At 54.8% G+C, this 26,117-nt stretch overlaps 1 protein-coding gene across 3 annotated transcripts in view; it reads left to right on the top strand.

Moving 5' to 3' along the window:
• The window catches only part of ILRUN (inflammation and lipid regulator with UBA-like and NBR1-like domains), a 94,049-nt gene extending 90,494 nt beyond the window's left edge, over positions 1-3,555 (top strand). For all 3 annotated transcript variants that reach the window (XM_029068375.2, XM_029068377.2, XM_029068378.2), the window contains one exon: positions 2,285-3,555. In XM_029068375.2, the coding sequence (XP_028924208.1) occupies positions 2,285-2,320 (36 nt within the window). In that variant the 3' untranslated portion in view covers positions 2,321-3,555. The remainder of the gene's footprint in view (positions 1-2,284) is intronic.
• Positions 3,556-26,117: the final 22,562 nt, after the last annotated feature.

The raw sequence follows: 26,117 nt of genomic DNA, 5'->3' as shown, positions 1-26,117 counted from the left end.
GTTAGGGGCCCGTGAGACAGGGATAGTGATGCTGTCTACAGTGATGGGAAAGTCGGAAGAACAGGATTTGGGTGGGAAGATGAGGAGTTCTCTTCTGGACATGTTAAGTTTGCGGCGTCAGCAGGACGTCCAAGAAGAGATGTCTCGAAGGCAGGAGGAAATGCAAGACTGCAGAGGAGAGAGGTCAGGAGAGAGGATTTTTTTGCCATGTCACTGAAAACTTGAATCCTTTTATTGGTTTCTTTTCAAGGTGACCTTTTGGGGCGGGGTGGGGGCGATCAAATTGGGGCTAGCTCCAGTCCGAGCCTGTCGAAGTAAGACTACGCTCTTCGGCTAGTCCTCTAGGCTCTAAGGTATTCGTGGGCCAGGAACGCGTCTGCCAATTCTCTTGGTTTGTACTCTCCCAAGCGCTTCGTACAGTGCTCTGCGCACAGTAGGTTCTCAAGAATTACGATTGATTTGGCTACCAGGCTGAGGCATGATCTGTAAAGTTGCTAGTAGGCGTGACCCTCGGGCTTAAAAAATCTATCCAGCCCATCCAACGAGGCTACTGACCTCAGAGTTACACCTAGGCTTCTGAGAAAGGGCCCCCCGACCTTAGTTCCGAATAGATGGTTTAATAACCGAAGGCCAAGTGACTCGACGTAGATTAGCGTGTTTTGGACACGTAATCAGGAGGACTAATTCTATGGAGAAGGCACTAATGCCAGGAAAAGAGCAGACCGGCAGCTGGACGGATAGAGACCATAACAACGATAATGGAAGAAAGGTTACGGATTATGGCAGAAGGCAGGATGTTCTGGAGAAAATATATCCATAGAGTCGCTCTGAAGTGGAAATGAAGAGAAGCAGCGTGGCTCAGTGGAAAGAGCATGGGCTTTGGAGTCAGAGGTCATGAGTGTGAATCCCAGCTCTGCCACTTGTCAGCTGTGTGACTGTGGCACGTCACTTCACTTCTCTGTGCCTCAGTTACCGCATCTGGAAAATGGGGATTAAGACTGTGAGCCCCACGTGGGACAACCCGATTCCCCTGTGTCTACCCCAGCGCTTAGAACAGTGCTCTGCACATAGTAAGCGCTTAACAAATGCCAACATTATTATTATTATTATTAAATGACTCGGCATTTGATAATAAAAAAATCCTCTGTCGGGGGCCAGAACATCTATCCCTGAAGATTTCTGCTGCTCGCAAGCGCTCGACAGAAACCTCAGCTTTCAGTATCCTGGAGACTATTGCCAACCTCATTGAACTGTTTTCTTATTTATTTTATATTTTATGGTATTTGTTAAGCGCTTACTATGTGCCAGGCATAGTTCTGTTCTAAGCCCTGAGGTAGTTTACAAGGTAATCGGGTCGGACTCAGTCCCTGTCCCACATGGGCCTCGTAGTCTCCTTCCCCATTTTACAGATGAGGGAACCGAGACTCAGAGAAGTGAGGTGACTTGCCCGAGATCACACAGCAGACAAGTGCCGGAGCGGGATTAGAACCCAGGGCCTTGTGACTCGCAGGCCTGTGCTCTATCCGCTAGACCGTGATGCTTCTCTGGCCACATCAGGCAGGGGGCAGGGAAACAGTGGACCCTGACCTCTTGACCGGTTCCCCGCAACTGCCTCTGGAGTCGGTTTGGCCTCTTGCTCGTAGAGGAAAAGTCCGTTGGGGAAGCCAAGGGGTGGGTTTCCGCATGCTCGCTACGGGCAGGGAACGTGCCCGTTATTTCTGTTGTATCGCACTCTCCCGAGCGTTTAGTACAGTGCTCTGCTCACAGCGACCTCTCAATAGGTACATTTGATTGAATGATGGGGCTAGGCAGCAGGAAACGCTAACGAGCAGCCATATTCATCGAACGCTTACCGCGTACGGAGCGCTGTACTAACCGTTTGGGAGAGTGCAATCTAACAATACGACAGATACACTCCCTACCCACGGGGAGCAGACCGTCAGACAGTCCTATTTATTGAGCGCTTACTTTGTGCAGAGCACTGTCCTAAGCGCTTTAGCTTACGGTCTAGAGGTGAGGCCGGGGAAGGAAAAAGCACCAAGGTCCCAGCGGGGGGGGGCAGGGTCAAGAGGAGTCGGGGTCTGGACGAGATCCGGAATTCCGACTCAGAGCGGTCGCAGGCCTCCGTAATCGTGTCGCTACGGAACGGGAGGAAACGGAGGAAAGGACGTGGCCACGGCTGGTCGGTTCGTCCGAGGGTGCCCAAGTGTCCGGTGTCTGTCAGAAGATGTGTTTTGCCCGTTTGGAAAACGTAAATCACTGATTATCTCCAACTTTCTTCCAGGGGTTCCACGGCCCTTATCCCTTCGGACAGTCTTAAAACGGGTATCGTCGAGAAGAGACGTGAACAGAGGACTGGCTCTGGGGGGAGGGGAAGGGGCTTTTCTGGATTCCAGACGGCCCAGCGTGGACATCCTGGAAAAAGAAGAGGAGGAAACGAAACAGACCAGTTTCAAGCAAACTCAGTATGCATGTGTGAATGCTGAATTGCCGGAGTGCTGTTCTAAGCTACAGAGAAGATATCCACACAGCCACAGTTTTCTTTTCTTTTCTTTTTGTTTTTGTTTTTTTAGGTGTTAGTCTCACAAGAAATTCGGTAGTCTGGGGACAGAAAGAGTTTAACTAGGAAAAGAGAAAAGCCATCTTTTTAAGACAAAAAAGAAAAAACAGAAACCTTATTTTGCCTACAGAGAAGTTGTAGTTTTGAGGAAATGTTCATTTTGCGGGGGGAGTTTTTTCCCTTTCTTTTTTAAAAACTAAGGGACAGCGGGCATTTGTACGCAGCACAGCGGCGGTCGTGCTGGCCGGCTCTGGAGCCGGTGCAGGGAGAAGGCAGGCACTGTGGGTCCGGGGGTTCTGTGTGTCATTGCTCGTCTGCCGTTTCACGTGAAGTTAGAGCAGCCCCTAGTCTGAGATGGTTTTAGTGCATCGGTTGTTTAGTTATTGACCTTTGATGCTCTCCTTTTTCTCCTCCCTTCTCCTTCTCCCCCTCTCTTTTTTAACCTCCAGTTGATTTTCCCCTTTGGCCTTCGAATTGGACTCCCTCTCGATCGATCACTGGTATTTATTGAGTGCTTTCGGTGGACGGGACACTGCATTAAGCGCTTGGGAGAGCACGGTAGAGTTGGTAGACGGCCCTCTCTGCCCTCCGGGACTTTACGATCGCCCCCCCGACTCCACATCTCCAGAAACCTCTCCCAAGGCCGGATTTCTCCGGATCCCCAGGAGAAGGGGCTTTTCTTGGGACGGAGTTGAAGAGGCAGAGGTTCCCGTTGGATCTGGCTCTCCCTCGCACCCACCTAGACGAATGCATCTCCAATCAGAAATAAAATTTGCTTTTTTTTTTTTTTCCTAGGTCGATCTTGCTCTAGGGAAACGCTGTCAGTGAGGTAAATGCAATCTAGGGCTTCTCGAGCATTTCCTCCCAGTAGCAGGGAGGACTTTACCTGACCCTAGTGAAAAATCGTGTGTGTGTGTGTGCGCGCGCGTGCCTGTTTGTGCTTATACAGGGAGTCTTGTGATCCGAAGAAATGAACTTTTCCTAGGTGTACTTCACCAGCTAGCGTGTAGCGTTTTAAGATATCATGTGTTCCTTTGTTTTCCATTGGGTCTCCTGCCCCGTGTTTCCCTCAAGTCTTCCCTCGGGATGGGCTAGGAGCCAGCAGGCAGAAGCCAGGCTGCTGCCTCCACCGCCCGAACGGGATCAGAAGTAATGGACTTCCTGCCTTCTGAGGCCTGTCCGGAAAGGCGGCGGTGCTCCCTCCGGGCCGGGGGGAGAGGGGCCCGCCAGAGATGAGCCGAAGCTGCTGGCTTCAAGTGGAGCAATAACGACACCTTCTCGCGTCCTCCGAAGGCTCCGCGGTAGCCGCGAAGTTCACGCGTCGCCCCCGGCGCCGGGCTTCGGGAGGGACAGGGTGGGAGGGAACCGTCTCCCTGGAAAGTTCGATCCAGGCTCCGACAGCTGTCTGCCAAAGATAAAAGAATATGCAACGTCCCCCTCCCCCCACCCCCCGCCCCCCCCCGTCACCCTCCCCGGCCCTCGAACCGCACGGAGTCGAACGAGGAGCAGCGCGGGAGGCACCGGCCGAGAGGGAAGGCCCGGGAGGGCGAGGTTTTTGCCTCTGAGGAGCGAGTCGGTGCGGCGGCTGCCGCCTTTCCCACGTTGCCGGACGGGATGGGCACCCGGGACGCGTGAGGGCGCGGGTGACGGTTCGGGCTCTTTCCGTCCCTCGGACGTCTCGAGTTCCGATAATCCGTTCTCCTCCACCCCCCGTCACGTCCGGTCTCGAGCCTCTCCGAAGGAGAGACCTTCGCTGAAGGAACAGCTTTTAGGCGGGCTTGGGGTGGGGTCTAGGGAATGCCGGGAGCCGACCTGGTCGTAAACGGGTGCCGACAGCCGGTTGGGAAGGTTGAGTTTGGGCTGGAGTAGCCATTTTCTATGCACACGCCGAGTGCCTCGTTCCCTCGGAAGGGAGTGACCTTCGGGTGGTCCGTGCCCCCGTGGAAAATCGGCAAGCCAGCAGAACGCCCCTCGAGGAGGGAGGTTCGGCCTGCTGCGGACGGCCCCGGGCCCCTCTGCCGCCGGGAGTCCCCGGGCCACGTGGGCGGACTCGGCCGGGAGACCCGCTCGTCTTCCCTCTCCCTCCCCACCCCACCCCCCCGCTTCCCGGCTCGCCCCGGCGGTCTCGTCGTCTCTGCTTCCCGTCCTCCGTCCCCCCCACCCCCCCACCACCGAGGGATGCCGGCCCCATCCCCCGTTCAGACCGCAGGCCCAGTTGGGGTCGGAAAGAAGGCCCGGCGCGGGGCCGGGGCGCCGTCCCGAGGACGGACCGTCCCCGTGGGTCTCCGCACCTTTGCGGAGACCGTCTCCTAGCGGCGCTGGAGAGAGAGGTGCGGGCGTGCCGGGAGGAAGGCGCCGGTGGCCTCTCGGCACGAGTTCCCGACGGGATAAAGACAGGTGCGTGGCCCTCGGGCCTCCTCCGCCGGGCTCCCGTGGCTTAGCTCTGGGCCGCGGCGGCCACGGCTGACGGCGGGGAGCCCCGTGTGGGCCTGCAGAGTCGGCAGAAGCCCCCGGGGGTACCTTCCTCCTCGAACGTCCGCTCTCGGGGTCGAGGCCCTGGATCGGTTTGGGAGTCGCTGTGTGTGAAGCGTGTGTGCGCGTGTGTGTGTTTCTCGTGGGGAATAAAAGGAAGTTGAATTTCGAGACCTTTTTCTCAGGCAGCGGCAGCTGCCGCTCAGAACCGGAAGGGGTCTCGGTCCGCGTGGTTGCTCAGGGGAGAATCTGCCCGGGCTCAGGCAGCTAGCCGGCAAGAGGGGGAGCGGGGCAGGGCTCCCAGGGGGGCGGGCGGTGTGGGGAGGCACCCGGGGAGCTAAGGGCGGCTCGCTGCCCTGGACCCGGGCCCGGGACGGGCAGGGGCCTCCGGGTAGCCCAGAAATGCTCGCCGTCCCGCGCCTGGCTTTCCTTTGTTTTCCTGGATGAGCGCGGAGCCGGGCGGAGGTGGGGCCCGTGCCTCGGCCCCCGCTGCGGCCCATTGTTTCCTCTCCTGGGAGCGAGATGCTTGTGGAGGGAACGGGATGGCGGGGTGTGGCCTCATTGTGCCTGGGCAGAGGTGAAACGAGGAAGCTTTTCCTTACTGTATAAATGAATATTTGTATGATGATGATTAAATTAACACGGAAAAACCACATACCATCGCCAGTTGCTGAGTCTCATTGAACTGGGCATCGAACTTATTCCCGGGCCCCGGAGCCGGGCCGGGTTCTTCCCAACGGGTCCGGGGTCCTTCTCGCTCGGGGCCCGGGGGGGAACGGGGGACCCGAGGCCCCAGGAACGAAGCCACTAGCTTCTCGTTGGGAAGCAGGGCCGGGAACCCAGTCCCTTCCCCAGGACCTTCTCTCTCTCTCTTTCTCACCTTCTCATTTTCAGCCTTTGCCGGCAAGGAGGCCAGTTCCCGTCTTCAGAAGGAGAGTCCCAAGGATGCCAACGGGCCTCCCTTCCCCAGCCCACAAAGCACTTCCCCTCACTTCCACTGTTTCGGCGATGCTCACCCTGGGCCCGGGAGGGTGGGAAAAAGGATGAGAGCCAAAATTTTGTCTCCCATCTCATAGAGGGGACTGAGGCCCAGAGAATGCCGTTGGCTGCCCCAAAGCTCCTAAGCACAGGAGGGACAGTCAGGCCTGGAATCTCCTAATAATAATAATGATGGTATTTGTTAAGCCCTTACTACACGCCAGGCACTGTACTGAGCGGTGGGATGGATTCAAGCAAATCGGGTCGGATGCAGTCCCTGGCCCCACATGGGGCTCACAGTCTCAATCCCCATTTTCCAGATGAGGTAACTGAGGCGCAGAGAAGCGAAGCGACTTGCCCAAGGTCACGCAGCAGACGAGTGGCGGAGCCGTGATCAGAACCCATGACCTTCCGACTCCCAGGCTTGTGTTCGCATCACTGCACCGTGCTGCTTCTCCTGTCTGGCCTTCGCTTCCAGGTGCCCACCTAGGCCCCCTTCTCCCAAAACGTACTCTGAAGACGGATGATGGCCGGCCCGGGGCCGGGCCCACCGGGCTCCCGGGGCCACGGGAATCGGAGGAGTCCCGCCGTCCGCCCGGTCCTCGGGAGGAAGGCCGGGTCAGGAGCATCGCCAGGGCAGTACCCGGGGCACCGACCTTTTGGCGTGGGGGTGGGCCAGGACTGATGTCACTCAGTAACCGTGGGTCGGGGTGGGTCGATGTGTGGAAGAGCTGCGATTAGAACCCAGGTCCCGGCCACCCGGGTTGAGACGGGAGCCTCCGACGCTGGAGGGGAGGGGCCCGGCCTCCTTTCCCACCCCTGGCCAGAGTGGGAGAAGTGGGGGCTGGGTTCTGGGACCCCAGGGTGGAGCGCTTCTGGATGAATGAGCGCTTACCAACCCCCCGACCTTCCCTCCACACCCCCCACCCCTCTCGCCCCCGTGCCCCCCGGGCCACGGTTGCAGAGCTACATCCTGCTCCAGGTGCCTGCAGCTGTTTATTCTGTGTAGGGAAATGGAGCCCCCCCCCACCCCTCACCCCACCGCCCGGGCTCTCCCAGCCACTCCAACCTGCTCGCTCGTCCGCCCGCCTGCCCCGGCCCCCCCTCCGCCCCGGCACCCAACGGTTATTTGTTTGACAGAATCTGTTTGTCTTTAGGGCTGTAACCTGTCACGAAGTCACCGGGGCACAGGAGAGCAGATCGGATGGCGGCTCCTCACCCCGGTCATTCCCACGGGGCAGCGTGACGCGGGCCGGGGCAGGCCACGGGGCCGCGGCCCGGCCTGGGGGAGGGCGCGACTCGGGTCTCCCGTGCGGCGCGCCGGCATCTTACGGGGCCCCTCCCGGTGCCAGCAGCCCCCCAGGGCTCCCGGGCCGCAGCGGGGGCCACCACGGAGCCAACCGGGCTCAGGGAAGCCGGGGATGCGGGCCCCCTCTCCTCGGGCCTCGACGTTCTCTCCCCGCCTCGAGAGACGTCCGTCCCGCGCGGCCTCCCCTCATCAGGGACCGTCTCTGTCACGGATTTGTCCATTCCGAGCGCTTAGTACAGAGCTCTGCACATAGTAAGCGCTCAATAAATGCTATCGAATGAATTCCCACCCCGCTCCCTGACCCTCATGTGGCGGGAGGAAGGTCGGCCCGGCGAGGCCCCTTCCCGGTGCCCCCCGCCGCCCCAGCGGATCAAGCGCTGTCCCCTCCTGCCCCGGCCCACCCGGCACCCCTCCGACAAGAAGAATAATCGCGGTCTTTGGTAAGTGCTTACTATATGCTAGCCACTGGGATAGGTACAATTCAGTCAGATCGGACCCAGCCCTGTCCCACGTGGGGCTCACCGGCCGAGGGGGAAGGAGAACGGCTATTGAATCCCCATTTTACGGATGAGGAAACCGAGGCCCAGACAAGCGACTTGCCCAAGATCGCGCAGCAGGCAAGCGGCAGAGCCGAAACGAACACCGAGGCCCTCCGGCTCCCGGGCCCGTCGTGGGCGGGGAATGTGTCTACCGGTTCTGTTACATCGTGCTCTCTCAAGCGCTTAGCAGAGCGCTCCGCACGCAGTAAGCGCTCGATAATCGCCCCCGATCGCGAGACCTCGTCCCTCTGTGACTCGGAACGGTGTTCTCCGGGCCAGGCCGCGAGTGGCCTGGCTTCCGGTGCCTCTGTCTCCCGTCCCCCCACCCTCCGCGGCCCCACTCACTCACACCGAGAACAATGGGGTGGCGAGGAGGAGGAGGAAGTCTTCGCCAGCTGGTTTCTGCTCTCACCTGGCGCTACCCTGCTTTCGAGACTGAGGCCACCTGGGACGAAGGCGGCTCTCGGGGTGCGGGCTGGGCGATGGGTCTTCATTCTGATTTCTCCAGGCCCCCGGCAAGCTCGCCCCCACGGTCAGGTTCCCTAATAATGTTGGTATCTGCTAAGCGCTTACTATGTGTCAAGCACTGTTCTAAGCACTGGGGTAGATACAAGGTAATCAGGTTGGCCCACGTAGGGCTCACAGTCCATCCCATTTTACAGATGAAGTAACCGAGGCACAGAGAAGTCGAGTGATCTGCCCGAGGTCACACAGCTGACAAGCGGCGGAGCCGGGATTAGAAGCCACGACCTCTGACTCCCAAGCCCAGGCTCTTTCCACTGAGCCACGCTGCTCCTCGTGCTAATTCCCTAATGTTCTCCCTTAACCCGGTCCCCTGGGGCTCTATCTTAGGTCCCTTAGTGCTCTTCCTTAGCCAGGTTCCCTTCACTTGTTCCTTCAGTCAGTCGTAGTTATTGAGTGCTTACTGTGTGCAGAGCACTGTACTAAGCGCCGTGGAAAAGCACAATGCAGCAATAGAGAGAGACAATCCCCGTCCACAACGTGTTTGTTCCCTTGTGCTCTTCCTTAGGCAAGCTCTCTCTTAGGCAGGTCCCCTAGCGCTCTACTTTATCCAGGTCCCCTAGGGCTCTGTCTTAACCAGGTCCCTTCGAACTCTTCCTTAGCTAGATTCCCTTGTGCTCTCCCTTAACCAGGTCCCCTAGTGCTCTCCCCTATCCAGGTGCCTTAATGCTCCCCCTTACCCGGGCCCCCCAGGGCTCTGCTGCTCCGGTCCCTCGGTGATCTTCCTTTTCCAGGTGCCCTGATTATCTCCCTTAGCCGGGTCCCCTAGTGCTCTCCCTTAGCCCGGTGTCCTAAATCTCTCCCTTACTCAGGTCCCTTAGTGCTCCCCCTTAGCCGGGTCCCTGAGAGCTTTTCCCTATCCAAGTCCCCTAACACTCTCCCCTAATGGGGTGGAAGCAGCGTGGCTTGGCGGAACGAGCCCGGGCTTGGGAGTCAGAGGTCGTGGCTCTAATCCCGGCTGTGTGACTTTGGGCAAGTCACTTAATAATAATGATGTTGGTATTTGTTAAGCGCTTACTGTGTGCTGAGCACTGTTGTGAGAGCTGGGGTAGATACAGGGTAATCAGGTCCCATGCGGGGTTCGCAGTCTTAATCCCCATTTTCCAGATGAGGTAACTGAGGCACAGAGAAGTTGTGACTTACCCAAAGTCGCACAGCTGACAAGTGGCGGAGCCGGGATTAGAACCCATGACCTCTGACTCCTAAACCCGTGCTCTTTCCGCTGAGCCACGCTGCTTCTCTAACTTAACCACTCTGGGCCTCAGTTACCTCATCTGATAGATGGGGATTAAAAATTCTGAGCCGCACGTGGGGCAACCTGATCATCTTGTATCCCCCTAACACTCAGAACATAGTAAGTGCTTACCAAATACCACCATTATTACTCTGTGCCTCAGTTACCTCATCTGGAAAATGGGGAGCCCGACACTGGACAACCTGATTACCTTGTCTCTACCCTGGTGCTTAGAACAGTGCTTGACACACAGTAAGCACTTAAATACCATTATTATTATTATTATTAATCAGTTCCCTTAGGGCTCTCTCTTAGGTCCTGCCTGGCAACTGCCTCCTGACTCCAGCCACTGGGGGAGAAGTCAGACATTTGGCTATCTTGAAGAGGACACTTTTCTACCCGCTCCGATTCTCTGGGATGTCATCACTTGGTGCTGCGGGCCCACAGTGCAGTGAGGTGATGAAGTAACATCAGGTGGAAGTCTGCCCGAACCCCCAAAATGTGAACGTTTCTCTGTAGCGCTAAGGCCCTGTTGGGCCACGAGCCGTTTCCAACTTGAGCTGAGGGAGCCTGGGCGCTTTCTGCTGCAGCTGCCCTCTCCGATGGCTGCCGGGAGGCGTCTCCTTCATCACTCTCCCGCTCACCTGAAGCCGGCCCTTGGGGCAGAGGACAGAGGGGAGGAGGGAAGGAGGATCCGGAGATAAGGGAAACTGCATCTTGGAAGGAGCCCAGGGTGGGAGTAAGTGGAGATGGGTTCCGATCTCATTCGTTCCGTCGCTCGTTCGTTCAGTTGTATTTATTGAGTGCCTACTGGGTGCAGAGCACTTTACTAAGGGCTTGGGACAGTTCAATACAACAATAAACAGACACATTCCTTGCCCACAACGAGCTTACAGTTTAGAGGAGGAGACGTCGATATAAATAATTAAATGACAGATATGTATGTAAGTGCTGTGGAGCTGGGAACCAGGAAGAACAAGGGGAGTAAGGATGATGATAATAATAATAATGTTGGTATTTGTTAAGCGTTTACTATGTGCAGAGCATTCATTCATTCAGTAGTATTCATTGAGCGCTTACTATGTGCAGAGCACTGTACTAAGTGCTTGGAATGTACAAATCGGTAACAGATAGAGACAGTCCCTGCCCTTTGACGGGCTTACGCTACTCTAAGTGCTGGGATAGATACAGGGTCATCGGGTTGTCCCTCGTGAGGTTCACAGTCTTCATCCCCATTTTCCAGAGGAGGGAACTGAGGCACAGAGAAGTGAAGTGACTTGCCTACAGTCACACAGCTGACAAGTGGCAGCGCTGGTGTTAGAACCCATGACCTCCGACTCCCAAGCCCGGGCTCTTTCCCCCGAGCCACGGAGTGGGAGAAGAGGAAAGAGGGGCTTAGGGAAGGAGGAGAGGAGATGTGTCTTCACTACCGCTTTGAAGGCGGGGAGAGTAATCGTCGATGGGATTTGAGGAGGGAGGGCCTTTCAGGTCAAAAGCTGGACATGGGCAAGGGGTTGGTGGCGAGAGAGATGAGCTCGAGGCACGGTGAAAAAGCTGGCACTGGAGGAGCGAAGCGTGTGGGCTGGCTTGTTGTAGGTGAGTAGCGAGGTGAGGTAGGAGGGGCAAGGGGATTGAGGGCTTTGCAGTCACTGGTGAGTTTTTGTTTGATGCGGTACTTGGGCAACCGCTGGAGTTTTTTGAGGAGTGGGGAAGCATGTCCTGAAAGGTTTTTTGTAGAATAATGATCCAGGCAGCAGAGTAGAGTATGGACCGGAGTGGGGAGAGACAGGAGGCTGAGAGGTCAGCAAGGAGGCTGACGCAGTAATCCAGGTGGGATAGGGTGAGGGACTGTATCGATATGGAAGCAGTTTGGATGGAGAGGAAAAAGGCGGATTTTAGTGGCGACGTGAAGGTGGGACCGACAGGATTTAGTGCTCCAAAACAAGTCTGCCGTGTGAACTTGGCAAGCCACTTCACCTCTCTGGGGCTCAGTTTCCTCATCTGTAAAATGGGGACTCATTACCCGTTCTCCCCCCTGCTCCGACTGTGAGCCCCATGTGGGTCAGGGACTGGGTCCAACCGGATTATGTTGTATTTGCCTCGGTGCTTAGTACAGTTGAGACACAGAGTAAAAACTTAGCAGATATGGCAGTCGTCATTATCACTGTTAATATTATTATTATCGTTTGAGTAAGGACATGCTGGGTCTTCCCTGGGTGGATAGAGGAGGAGGATGGGCCCTGCTGGGGTTGGAAAGGGCCAGACTGTGAGCCCCTGGAGTAACAGATAGAATACGGGCCTGAGAGTTAGAAGGTCATGGGTTCTAATCCTGACTCTGCCACTTGTCCGCTCTGTGACTTTAGACAAGTCGCTCTGCTTCTCTGGGCCTCATTTCCCTCATCTGGAAAATGGGGATTAAGACTTGGGAGCCCCATGTGGGACAGGGACTGTGTCCACCCAGATTAGCTTGTATCTACCCCAGCACTTAGTTCAATGCCTGGGACATAAAAAGTGTTTAACAAATACCATAATTATTATTATAGTTATTAGAGGACCCATGTCTAATTCCCGTCTGCGTACTCTGCCCCGGCACTTAGCACAGTGCTCTTCACACAGTAAGTGCATAATAAATACTATGACAACTATTACTACTACCAGACTGCCCCTGGATTCAGTCCAGCTCCTCTGGCTGGAGACCAGCAGCCCCCATTTTTAATGATGACGATGCTGACTCCCCCGCAGAATCTGAGTGAGGGTGGGAGCCCCCGATCCCACTGTGAATCACTCACTGGGCCCGAGCGAACGGCCTGTGAGGAGGGGAGGGAATCAAAACCCAGGCCACGTCTCTCTTGGTCTGTTTTTGTTTTTAAGGTGTTTGTTAAGCGCTTAGTAGGTCCCAGGCACTGTTCTAAGTGCTGGGTTAGATAGAAACTGGTCTGGTTAGGCACAGCCCCCGTCCCACATGGGGCTCACACTCTTAATCTCCATTATTTACAGTTGAGGTAACTGAGACGTAGCGACATTAAGTGACTGTTACACTGTAGTAGTGTACTCTCCCAAGTCTTAGTACAGCGCTCTGCACACAGTAAGCACTCAATAATAATAATGGTATTTGTTAAGCACTTGCTATTGTTTTTGTTTTATTGCTATTGTTTTTGTCTGTCCGTCTCCCCCGATTAGACTGTAAGCCCGTCAGTGGGCAGGGACTGTCTCTATGTGTTGCCGATTTATACATTCCAAGCGCTTAGTACAGTGCTCTGCACATAGTAAGCGCTCAATAGATACTATTGAATGAATGAACTTACTATGTGCGAAGCACTTTTCTAATAAATATCATTGACCAACGTCACATGTGATCTTTGGCACATCAGCGTGAAGGCTCCCCCTTTTTGCCAGGTCCCTCTGTGCTTGAGGTATGGGGGATATATAGATATATGTCATGTATATAATAATAATAATGATGGCATTTGTTAAGCGCTTACTATGTGCAAAGCGCTGTTCTAAGCACTGGGGAGGATACAAGGTGATCAGGTCCCACGTGGGGCTCTCAGTCTTAATGCCCGTTTTACAGTTGAGGTAACTGAGGCCCAGAGAAGTGAAGTGACTTGCCCACAGTCACACAGCTGACAAGCGGCGGAGCTGGGATTAGAACCCATGACCTCTGACTTCCAAGCCCGGGCTCTTTCCACTGAGCCACGCTGCTTCTGATATCTATGTCTATATACGTATATACATATGTGCGTGTATGTGTTCCTTTAGGAAGGAAGATGAGGTTAAGACTGGGGAAGAGAAGTAATTGTTTGGGAGGCCTGGCATCCCCGCCCTCCCTTCCACCCAACCCCCACAGCCTCTGTCCAGCAACCCGGGAGCGGGTGCGAACCGCATTCCTCAGGAGTCGGAATCGGAAAGCTGGGGTGGGGCGGGGGCCGGCGGGAGTTGTCCCGGACCCCAGACTCCCACAGAAAAGACAGGCCTGAATCAATCATCTGTCAAGAGGTCCCTGCACAGCTGGGTCTCCCTGGCTGGGCTCTGCCCTGGAAGGAACTTCTCATCCCCAAGGCCTCACCTTGGGAAGGCCCGTTCCCCTCTCCCTCCAGGCCCAGAGGCCCCCATCTCTCCTCTCTTTCTAACCGGAGCCACTACGGGACCGTGATCTGGGGCAGTGGGAGAGTGGCCCCCCTAATGGGGCTTGAGGAGGTGGGGTGACACGGAGTACCCCAGACCCCTGCTTTCGATCCACAGGGACAGTCTTGATATGTGCGCGTGTGTCGGCTGGGAGGCAACCTGGAAAAATGGAATCGTGGAAGGGGAGGGGAGAGAGGAAGGGAACTTGATTGGCTCTTTCTAGACCAGCTCTTGCCCTCTGCCGCCTCAGCTTCTGCAGTTTTGTCGGAGAAATGGCAACCCTTCCCATCTCCCAGGTGCCGAGGCGGGTGGGCGCCCCGACCCTAGGAGAAGCCTAGCCGCAAGAGCCCGAGCTCGGGACACCTGGGTGCCAATCTCAGCCCCGCCACTTGACCTGCTGTGCCACCTTGGTTAAGTCACTTCCGTGGGCCTCGGTTTCCTCATCTATGATTGAATACCTGCCTTCCTCCTACTTAGACTGTAAGCCCCAGGTGTCGGATTTGATATTCTTGTGTCTACTCCGGTGCTCTATCCACCAGGCCGCACTGAAATGAAAGTACAGTCTTATCTGCCCTTCCTCAGCCCTCACTTATCCATGTGGACCCAAGGATTGTGACTTGTGACTTTAATAATATTAATGATGATATTTGTTAAGCCCTTACTATGTGCCAAGCACTGTTCTAAGCGCTGGTGTAGATACAAGGTAATCAGTTGTCCCACATGGGGCTCACGATCTTAATCCCCATTTTACAGACGAGGGAACTGAGGCCCAGAGAAGTGAAGTGACTTGCCCAAGGTCACACAGCAGACAAGTGGCGGAGCCGGGTTTAGAACCCATGACCTCTGACTCCCAAGCCCGGGGACCAGGACGAATGAAGGGAGCAAGTCAGGGCGATGCAGAAGGGAGTGGGTGAATAATAATAATAATGCTGGGATTTGTTAAGCGCTTACTATGTGCCGAGCACTGTTCTAAGCGCTGGGGTAGATACAAGGGAATTAGGTTGTCCCACGTGGGGCTCACAGTCTTCCTCCTCATTTTACAGATGAGGGAACTGAGGCACCGAGAAGTGAAGTGACTTGCCCAAAGTCACACAGCTGACAAATGGCCGAGCTGGGATTTGAACCCATGACCTCTGACTCCAAAGCCCGTGCTCTTTCCACTGAGCCACGCTGCTTCTCTAGAAGAGGGGTTAGGCAGGGAAGGCCTCTTGGAGGAGATGGGCCTTCAACAAGGCTTTGAAGGGGGGGAGAGTAATGATCTGTCAGATATGAGGAGGGAGGGCGTTCCAGGCCAAGCGCTTGGGTGAGGACAGTAGAACCGAGTTGGCACCAAGAGGGCGTTCAGTACCCTCTCAGGGCAGAGTCCCAAGGCGGGGAGGAATTGTCCGACCTGCCTCGGCCCCTAGGGTGGACGGCGGGGGGGGGCCCGGGTCTGAAGAGCAGGGCCAGGGAGGGGCGCCCGGGCCCGAGCGGCAGTTTGGAAGCCTGCGGCTGCTCCCCTGCTTCGCGGGGACGGCTGGGAACTGGTTCGGTGAGCTGCGTGGGGCTGGCACGGCCGGCTCCCTCCAAGGGGTGTGCACCGCCAGGGAGGAGGCGGGGCGGCCCGACTGCCCGGCAGGAGGAGGTCACGGCTGCAGGCCGGCTACGGATTCTGCCCGGACTGGGAATGCCAAAGGAAGAGGGGCAACTTGGCTTGTCGTTTGCAGGATGTTCATTAGCAACAGGATACCCAGAACCCCCCGGCTCTGCCCTCCTCTCCACAGTATCACCAGACCCGGGCCTCAGCTCCTCTTCCCTCGTTCCCTTCCCTAGAAACAGCGTGGTCTAGTGGGTAGAGCCCAGGCCTGGGAGTCAGGAGGACCTGGGTTCTAATTCCGGCTGCTTGTGTGACCTCGGGCAAATCACTTAAATTCTCTGTGCCTCAATGATCTCAACTGTAAAATGGGGCTTAAGACTGTGAGCCCCACGTGGGGCGGGGACTGTGTCCCACCTGATTTACTGGTAACCACCGCAGCGGTTGGTACAGTGCCTGGCACATAGCGCTGAACAAATACGATTAATATTACTATTTCTCACGGCCCTGCCCGGTCCCCCTAGCGCCTCGCCCTTCAGCGTCCCCGCCCTGTGCCCTTCTCCCTAGCCCCAGACCCCTGCCCTTTCCTTCTCTGCTTCCAGCCAGGCTTCACTCGCCCCCCCGCCCCCCCCCGTCCTTGGCTCCGCCTCATTCTCTCTCATATCTCTTGCCCTGCCCCTCTTCCTCCTAGGCCCCCATTCAGTCAAGGAATCCATGGTATTTATTAAGTGCTTACTGGGTGCTTACTGGACCAGGTGCTTGGGAAAGGACAGTGTATTAGAGTGGGTAGATGCCACCTGTGCCCACAAGGAGCTTACTGTCTACAGTTCTTGTCTTTCTCTTCCCCAGTGGTCTGATTTTTGTTCTCCTTATTTACCCCTGTCCCTGCTGCCAAGATGAACATTTTCTCTGGCTCCAGAAGGTCTTAATTGGGCCTATAGCAGGAAGCCATTTCCTGGGCTAAGGTGCAAAATGGAAGGAGAAAATTGAAAAAGAGGAGAGAGAGAGGAGACAAAAACGAAAATTGAAATAAATTCACAAAATCAGGCCTAGGGAAGCCCTTAAAGTAGCCTAGGTATTTGATGCGGTCATCAACAGCATCAGTGAAATTTCCTCCTTTTGTGCCTTTTGTGCATGGAGCGTTGAACGCAGCAACGTGGCCTAGTGGAAAGAGCGTGGGCCTGGGAGTCAGGGAACTGGGTTCTACTCCTGGCTCTGTCACTTGTTGCTATGTGACTTTGGGCGAGTCACTTTACTTCTGTCCGCCTCAATTCCCTCATCTGTAAAATGGGGATTAAGACTGTGAACCCCATGCGGGACAGGGACTGTGTCTTATCTTGTATCTACCCCAGAGTTTAGTACGGTGCCTGGCGCATAGTAAACACTTAACAAATACTATTATTAGTAGTAAGAATAATGATAAAAAAGACATGATTCCTATCTTCAAGGTGCTTACGGTCTAACTGGGGAATATGAGTGGAAGCAAATAATCAAACATAAAGCAGATAGAAGAGTAAGCGCCTAGAGTCAAATAATAAAGATAAAAGGAAGGGATTAGATGGATAATAAGTTGTTCTCCCTCCTACTTTGTCTATGAGTCCCACGTGGGACCTGATTACCTAATATCTACCCCAGCATTTAGTTCAGTACACGCAGGAAGAGCCTATCAAATGCCACTTCTGTTATTATTAAGTAGGTCTACACGATAGCAGCAGATGTAGTTATAGAATAGATTGTGAGCCCCTGAGAGACAGAGACCATGTCTCAAATTCCCCCCTGTGTGTTCTCTCCCACGGAGAGTACAGTGCTCTGTACATAGTAAGCGCTTAATAAATACTATAGGAAATAATAGTAGCCACAGCATTTGAGGGCCTGTACAAGGCACTTGAGAAGCAGAGAATAAAGAATTAATAATAATAATAATAATGTTGGTATTTGTTAAGCGCTTACTATGTGCCGAGCACTGTTCTAAGCGCTGGGGTAGACATAGGGGAATCAGGTTGTCCCACGTGGGGCTCACAGTCTTAATCCCCATTTTACAGATGAGGAAACGGAGGCACAGAGAAGTTAAGTGACTTGCCCACAGTCACACTGCCGACAAGTGGCAGAGCTGGGATTCGAACTCATGAGCCCTGACTCCAAAGCCCATGCTCTTTCCACTGAGCCATGCTGCTTCTCCAATAATAATAATTATGATATCTGTTAAGTGCTCACTATGTGCCCGGCACTGTTCTAAGTCCTGGGGTAGATATGAAATAATTGGGTGGGACACAGTCCCTTCGCCCCACATGGCTCACAGTCTTAACCCCCATTTTACAGATGAGGGAACTGAGGCACAGAGAAGTGCCTCAGGTGGCAGAGGCGGGATTAGAACCCATGACCTTCTGATGCCCAGATCCCTGCTTACACTCTAGTAGGGGAAGGTAGTAGAGAGTAGTAATGAGAAGCAGTGTGGCCCAGGGGAAAGGGCCCGGGCTTGGGAGTCGGAGGTCATGGGTTCTAATCCCGACCCTGCCACTTGTCAGCTCTCTGACTTTGGGCAAGTCGCTTCACTTCTCTTGGTCTCAGTGACCTCATCTGTCAAATGGGGATTAAGACTGTGAGCCCCACGTGGGACAGCCTGATTACCTGGTATCCCTCCCCCCCAGCGCTTAGAACAGTTCTTGGCACATAGTAAGCGCTTAACAACTGCCATCATAATAAGAGTTTAGTAGAGTGCTCTGCACATAGTAAGCGCTCAATAAATGTGATTGAATGAATCTGCCTACACTTCAGGAGGGGAGACAAGCATACAGATTTCTACAACTCCAGTGGTCAAAATAAAGGATTGAGTTCACCCACGTACAGGGGAGATAAGGTGGATGAGTCCCTTAACTTCTCTGTGCCTCAGTTACCTCATCTGTAAAATGGGCATTTAGAGCGGGAGCCTCACGTGGGACAACCTGATGACCCTGTATCTCCCCCAGCGCTTAGAACAGTGTGCGGCACATAGTAAGCACTTAACAAATACCAACATTGTTGTAAGTAACCTTCCAAGTGCTAGAATTAGCTGACAGATGATATGGCTCCGGGTGCTGGGAAATCAGTGAGAGCAGGCTGGTTGTACTAAGGTGGCTTGGTGGGGATCATGGCTCAGTCAATTAATGGTACTTTTTAAGTGCTTCCTATGTGCAGAGCCCTGTACCAAGCACTCTGGATGGGGGCTGGAGTTCCGAGCAAGGTTTCATCCTGGAAACTTCACCCCACTAAGAGGGGGAAGGAAAGAGGATGTAAGACCGTAAGCTCGTCGTGGGCAGGGAATATTGCGTTGCACTCTCCGAAGTGCTTAGTACAGTGCTCGGCACACAGTAAGCGCCCAATAAATACGATTGATAAGAGTGCGAAGGGCCTGGAGTGGTGGTGTTACCAGCCTCCTCCCTTAGGTGGGAATAAAAGGCAAGGGGAAGACTTGGGAAGACGATGTGACGCAGCCCAGTTCCTTCTTTCCCTGAGAAGGCCCCAAGTTCTTCCTGGGCAGCCCCAGCGAGTTGGGAGACTCCAGGCCTCCGGGGCTCCAGCTTCTCCGTTGGGAACGTTTGGCCCTTTAACGTGTTTGGAAAGATCCAACGGCAGGCAGGAAGCGCTGGAGAAGAGGCAGGAAGTGCCGGAGGAAAAGCGAGGGGCCAGAGAGCAACAGCAACAACTCATTTGTAAATAGTTTCCAATAAACCCCATATTTATTGATCAAAAAAGGAACACAAGGCTCACCTCCACCTGTGCTCTGTGTAATTCCCTGCTTCCCCTCCCCAAGCCTCAGTTTCCCAGGAGACAGAGGGCCGCCTCACCTGGTTCTTACTAACTGGGACTCTTCCAACTGGCCAATGCAGTAATAATAATAATAACGATGATGGTATTTGTTAAGCGCTTATTATGTAAGCGCTGGGATAGATATAAGGTTCTCAGGTTGTCCACTTGGGGCTTCCAGTCTTAATCCCCATTTTCCAGATGAGGTAACTTAGGCACAGAGAAGTGAAGTGACTTGCCCAAAGTCACTCAGCTGACAAGTGACGGAGACGGGATTAGAACCCATGACCTCTGACTTCCAAACCCGTACTCTTCCCACCAAGCCGCGCTGCTTCTCAGTAGACAGCGGAAGTAACTCTCTTTTCTCCCCTGAACGTTTTCCGCCCTGAACCCTCAGAAGGAGGGAGAGGAGGTTGCAGGCGGACAGTTGGATTGTCCCCGTTTCACAGAGGAGGAAACTGAGCCCCAGGTGGAAATATCTGGCTGGCCGCAGGCAGAGGCAGGGGTTGTCGGGCACTGCCCGGTACCCCCTTCCAAGCCTCCCTGCCACCCTTCACTCTCCGAAGCCGGGCACCCCCACAAGGAGGGGGGAGGGCATGGGGGGACTTGGCTCCTTAAGCTCTTTTGCATGTGCAGAGGGGCAATTTGCATTTCTCTGAGGGGAGGGTGGTGGGAACCCGGTAACTAGGGGAAGTGGAAGAGGGGGGACAGGGGAAGCCGTTAGCCTGCCAGTCTAGCCGCCCACCTACCCATGTGAAAGAAAAACAGAGTCCTCCGAGCTCCCTTCCCCCGAGAGTCCCCATCCCCGCCCCGCTTACTCCTTTAGTTGTCCGAGGACAAACGAGAAATAGTCAAACAAGCTCAGATGCTATTTCGACCCTCGGGGGTGAGGAGTGGGGGCTGGGAAAGGGAGAAGGAAAGAGGGGTGGGAGAGGGGGAGATGCAGAGAAGCTTCAGGTTCTGCCCAAACCAGTTGGATTTGCCTGGAAAATGTCCTCCCTGAGACACCAGCTCCGCCGCCTCCCCCAGGACAGTGGGCGGGGAGGGATAGAAGCTTTGGCCCTGTCCTGGGACCCTTGTCTTCTACTTCCTACCTTCGCCCCACCCTCCCACCCCCTACCCCTCATCCCATCGGCCAGCCTTCTCCAGCTCGGAGCTCCCGGGAATGGCTCCGGCAGCTCAGAGAGTCGATTCCTAAGATCCAGTTCCAGCAGGAAGCCGGAACCCCTGGACCTTGGGCTCTCTCGGACTCCATGGTCAGTTGGAGGAGGAGGAGGAGGATCAGAGGCCACTCCAGCTCGGTTCAGAATCCACCCTTCCCCCAAGCCCAACTGGCTGCTGTCCACCGGCGGCTCCCTCTTCCCTTGGCTCCCGGGGGCCGCGGGCTAGGCGGGGAAGCTGCTGGCCCTGACCACTAGTTCCCAAGGGCCCTCGGCTCCTCTTGGGATCCCGGACCCCTATCTGATGAGGAAAGTTCAGCCCAGGCTCCCGAGACCTGGGGCGCAGGAGGCCGGATGAAGTCGGAGAAAGACGGAACGCGGCCTAATGAGAGGACGCCGGCCTGGGAGTCCGAGGAGCTGGGCTCGAATCCCAGATCTGCCACTTGCCTGCCGTGTGACTTTGGGCAAGTCGCTTCGCTTCTCTGTGCCTCAGTTTCCTCATCTGGAAAATGACAGTTCAGTGCCCGATCTCTCACCCAAATGGGACAGGGCCTGGGTGCAACCTTTTGATGATCTTGTATCTCCCTCAGTGGTTAGTACAGTGCTTAGCCCAGAGTAAGGGCTCGACGGTTATCACGGTGATGATTTTTGTTAGGGGAGGGAGGACGGACGGGAGTTAAAGTCTGCCCGATCCATACCGTACCCTTCCCAGGGGCACCGGGAGGGGGGCAGGTGGCCCACGGGGTTCCCCCGGCTACAGTCCCGAAATATGCCCGGAGATAAAAGAGGAGGAGGATTACCAGAGGGAAGGACCTGGAGCCGGGCCAGGTCTTATCTAGGTTGGGACTTCAGGATCTGAGAAGACAAGGTTGCCCCCTCGTCAGAAGGATCTGGGTTCTAACCCCAGCCCCGCCGCGTGTCTGCTCCGTGACCTTCGACAAGTCACCTAACTTCTCCGAGCCTCAGTTACCTCATCTGTACAGTGGGGATTAAGACCGTGAGTCCCGGGTAGGACAAGGACCGTGTCCAACCTGATTAACTTTTATCTACCCTTTGACGCATAGTAAGCGCTTACCAAATACCATTATTATTATTATTAGACTGTAAGCTCGTTGTGGGCAGGAAACGTGTCTACCAGCTCTGTGAGTACTCTCCCAAGCGCTTAGTAGGTTGCTCTGCACACAGTGAACGGTCAATAAATACGACTGATTGATCGAATGAGATGAGGAAATGTGGAAGGGAGAGGAGGAAGGAGGGATCCGAGGGATGCTGCTGACCCGGGGTGGGGAACAGATTCCCCTGGAGAGAAGAGGCCAGCACAGCCTCTCCCAGTCCTCCCACCCCGTCGAGACCGGCCCTCCTCACCCTCACAAGTTCCCGGGGTGCGGACCCAGCCCTCCCAAACTCCATCGTGAGCCTCGACGGGACAGGCCAGCGGGGTCCGTCCGCTCCTCCGTCCAACCTCCCCAGCACCCCCGGCCCCAACATCGCGTCCGACTTGAAACCGCAGTCTCCGCGGGGCCCGCCTTCCCCCCGCCCCGCCACCGCTGGTGGAAACAGACGTCTCTCGCCTGCGGAGTTTACAATCCGGCTGTTTGAGCAGCTCCTCCGGGTGCCAAACTGGAAGGAAGCCAGGAACCCCACTCCAGCGTCCGGGCGTTAACCTTTTCACCACCGGGAGGGTGGTGGAAGGAGGAGATGGGCCCAGCCCAACTTTTGAATCCCAGAGGTTACTGAGTGGTCTGGGGCCGGGTGGGGGTGAGGGTTGCGGGGGAGAGGGTGTGATGATAGGAAGGGGTTAAGAGGAGAGGTATGGTAAGGGAGAGAAGGAACCGGGTGTCAGTACTCCCGGCTCCTCTTCCCCTCACGTCACCAAGTCCCTTCTTCACTCCTGCTCTGTCCAAACCTCGGCTTTCCCTCCGACCGGGACGAGGGGGAGAGGAGGCCTTCCCAGACTAAGTCCCCCTTTTCCTCGGCTCCCCCTTCCCATCCCATCGCCCCGACTTGCTCTCTTTGCTCTCCCCGCCCCACAGCACTTGTGTATAGATGTACATATTTATCATTATAATTCTATTAATTTTTATTAATGATGTGTATATATCTATAATTCAATTTATTTATAATGATACTACCGATGCCCGTTGACTTGTTTTAATGTCTGTCCCTTTCTAGACCGTGAGCCCGTTGTGGGCAGGGACTGTCTCTATCTGTGGCCGAACTGTACTTCCCAAGCGTTTAGTCCAGTGGTCTGCACACAGTAAGCGCTCAATAAATACGATCGAATGAATGAATGAATGAATGAATGAAAGGCAGGGTGTGGGTTGTGGACTCAGGGCTGACACGACCAGTGAGCTCTTGCTGCCTTCAATCGTAGTGCTTTGTGGGGTAATAAAAGTAATGATAATTGTGGAATTTGTTAAGCACTGCGGAGTTTACAATTCGACTGCTTGAGCGGCACCTCCGGGTGCCAGGTACTGTACTAAACGCTGGGGTAGATACAAGATAATCGGGTTGGACACGGCCCCCGTCCCATAGAGGACTCACCGTCTGAATCCCCATTTTACAGATGCGGAAACCGAGGCACAGAGAAGTGAAGTGACTTACCCAAGCTCACACACAGCAGACAAGTGGCAGAGCCGGGATTAGAACCCACGTCCTCTGACTCCCGGGTTTCTGCTCTTTCCACTAGGCCACATTACCTCAGGAGACCAACCAGCCCAGGGCACGTTGCAGGCTTAAGTCCAGGGCTCAGCGATAGTATTAGCAGGATCATGGCAAGGGATTGTGGATAAGGGCTGGGAAATAGTCCGGGACCCCCTAAGGTTGCGGCACAGCATTTCACATGCCCAGTTTTTTGGGTTTTGTTTTTAGGATATTTGTTAAGTGCTTACTATGCATCAAGCAGTGTGGCCTAGTGGATAGAACACCAGATTGGGAGTCAGAAGGACCTGGGTTCTAATCCCAGCTCCACCGTTTGTCTGCTGTAGGGCACTGGGCAAGTCGCTTCACTTCCCTGTGCCTCAGTTCCCTCATCTGTAAAATGGGGATTAAGACTGCGAGTCCCATGAGGGACAGGGACCGTGTCCAACCTGAATAGCTCTTATCTACCCCAGCACAAAGTACAGTGCCTGGTACGTGATAAATGTGTAACCAAAAGAAAAAAAACACTGTTCTAAGCGCTGGGGTAGATACAAGTTATTCAGGTTGGACGCAGTCCCTGTCCCACACATAGGGCTCACAATCTAAGTAGGAGGGAAAACAGGTTTTGAATCCCCATTTTACAGTTGAGGAAATTGAGGCACAGAAAAGTGAAAGGTTTTACCCAAAGTCACAAAGCAGGCATGAGGCAGTCAGGTGTAGAACTCAGGTCCCCTGACTCCCAGGCCTGTGGTCTTTTCAAAAAGGCTTTTTCCCCTAGTCGGGGCTGTAGTGATGTCCATCGGAACTTCATGTCTTATGGCGTATTTACTGAGCACTTACTGTAATAATAATAATGTTGGTATTTGTTAAGCGCTTATTATGTGCAGAGCACTGTTCTAAGCGCTGGGGAGACACAGGGGAATCAGGTTGTCCCACGTGGGGCTCACAGTCTTCATCCCCATTTTACAGATGAGGTAACTGAGGCACAGAGAAGTTAAGAGACTTGCCCACAATCACACAGCTGACAAGTGGCCGAGCCGGGATTTGAACCCATGACCTCTGACTCCAAAGCCCGTGCTCTTTCCACTGAGACATGCTGCTTCTCTGGGCAGAGCGCTGTATTAAGCTCTTGGAAAGTACAATTTGGCAACAGATAGAGACGATCCCTGCCCAACAACGTGCTCATAGTCTAGAAGAGGGAGACAGACAACAAAATTAAACAAGTAGACAGACATCAATAGCATCAAAATAGATTAATAGAATCATAGATATATACACGTTATTAATAAAATAAATAGAATAATATGTAGAAATAGACACAAGTGCTGTGGGGCGAGGAAGGAGATAGGGCAGAGGGAGGGAGTCGGGGCGATGGGGACGGGAGGAGGAGCGGAGAAAAAGGGGAGCTCAGTCTGGAAGGCCTCCTGGAGGAGGTGAGCTCTCAGTAGGGCTTTGAAGGAAGGAAGAGAATTAGTTTGGCGGATGTGAGGAGGGAGGGCGTTCCAGGCCAGAGGTAGGACGTGGGCCAGGGGTCGACGGTGGGACAGGAGAGAAGGAGGCCCAGTGAGGAGGTGAGCGGCGGCAGAGGAACGGAGTGTGCGGGCTGGACTGGAGAAGGAGAGAAGGGAGGTGAGGTAGGAAGGGGCGAGGGGATGGACAGCTTTGAAGCCAAGAGTGAGGAGTTTTTGTTTGATTTGTCTGATATGGAGGTTGATAGGTAACCACTGGAGATATTTGAGGAGGGGGGTGACATGCCCAGAGTGTTTGTGTAGAAAGAGAATCCAGGCAGCAGAGTGAAGTACGGACTGAAGTGGGGAGAGACAGGAGGTTGGGAGATCAGAATGGACGTTGATGCAGTAATCCAGTTGGGATAGACTGAGTGACTGTACTAACGTAGTAGCAATTTGGATGGAGAAGAAAGGGTGGACCTTGGCGATGTTGTGAAGGTGAGACCGGCAGGTTTTGGTGACGCATTGGATGTGTGGGGCGAATGAGAGAGCGGAGTCAAGGATGACACCGAGGTTGCGGGCTTGTGAGAAGACGTGTTTCTCCAGAGGAACGGCTGCTCTCCTGCCGGCACAGCCGCTATCAGTCAATCAAGCAGTGGCATTTATTGAGCACTTACTGTGTGCAGAGCACTGTAGTAAGCATCTGGGAGAGTACAAGAGAGTTAGTAAGACGCGTTCCCTGCCCACAGTGAATTTACAGTCTAGAGGGAAGGGCAGCTTGTTCTCTTGAAGAGAGTGGGTGGCCTTTGCACTGAGAACCCTGGGGTTCCCCTAGACCACCCCCCCCCCCGGCTGACAGAATAATAGGGGGCTGGAAAGGAAGAACCAGTGGGGAGAGCACTGTCCAGACCCTCTTCCTTCTGGACGCGTGCAGGGAGGGCCGAGTCAGGGTGAGCGGGGCTTCCCCTTGATGCCCGGACCTCTGCTCTGGGCTATGCCTTTGGAGGGGGAAAGGGCTTGTCTTTCAGGTTCAAACCAGATCCTTCGAAACAGCGGCGGCGGAGGTGGTTAACCAGATAACTCAGAGGAGGGTGGGTCGGAGGCCCGAGTTCTCCAGGTCGTTGGTTCAGCTCTGTCCGGAGCCCAGGGCGCGGCGGTTGTCTGTCGTCCTCCGGAGCTGGGCCGGTTGCCAGGAAAGGAGGGGCAGAGGGGAGGGAGATGTGCCCCCCGTCAGTTGGCCGTATTGGAATCCCAGAATTGGAGGGACCAACTGGGGAAGCAGCGTGATCAGAAGGGCCCGGGAGTCAGAAGGTCACGGGTTCTGAACCCGGCTCCGCCGCTTGTCTGCACTGTGACCTCGGGCAAGTCACGTCACTTCTCCGGGCCTCAGTTCCCTCATCTGTAAAATGGGGAGCGAGATGGTGAGCCCCACGTGGGACGGGGACTGCGTCCTACCTGGCTTGCTTGTATCCACCCCAGCGCTTAGTACAGTGCCCGGCATATAGTAAGTGCTTAACAAATACCACAATTCTTATTATTCATTTTAACTGGTCCAGCCCCCTGCCTTCAGGCCCAGGTTGTCACGCTCATCTCCAAACCGTCCGGCAGTGGAGCTGCTGGCTGTGCCGGTTCTGGACAGGGATATCGATCGATCGGTTACTCAGTGGTATTTATGGAGCGCTTACTGTGTGCAGAGTACACAGCACAGCATAATACAGACTCCAATACAACAGAGGTGGTAAACTCTTCCTGATCCACAACAAGCTTACAGTCT

Source organism: Ornithorhynchus anatinus, chromosome 7 (genome assembly GCF_004115215.2).
Source record: "Ornithorhynchus anatinus isolate Pmale09 chromosome 7, mOrnAna1.pri.v4, whole genome shotgun sequence".
Taxonomy (NCBI): Eukaryota; Metazoa; Chordata; class Mammalia; order Monotremata; family Ornithorhynchidae; genus Ornithorhynchus; species Ornithorhynchus anatinus.
This window is presented reverse-complemented; position numbering and strand designations above follow the sequence as displayed.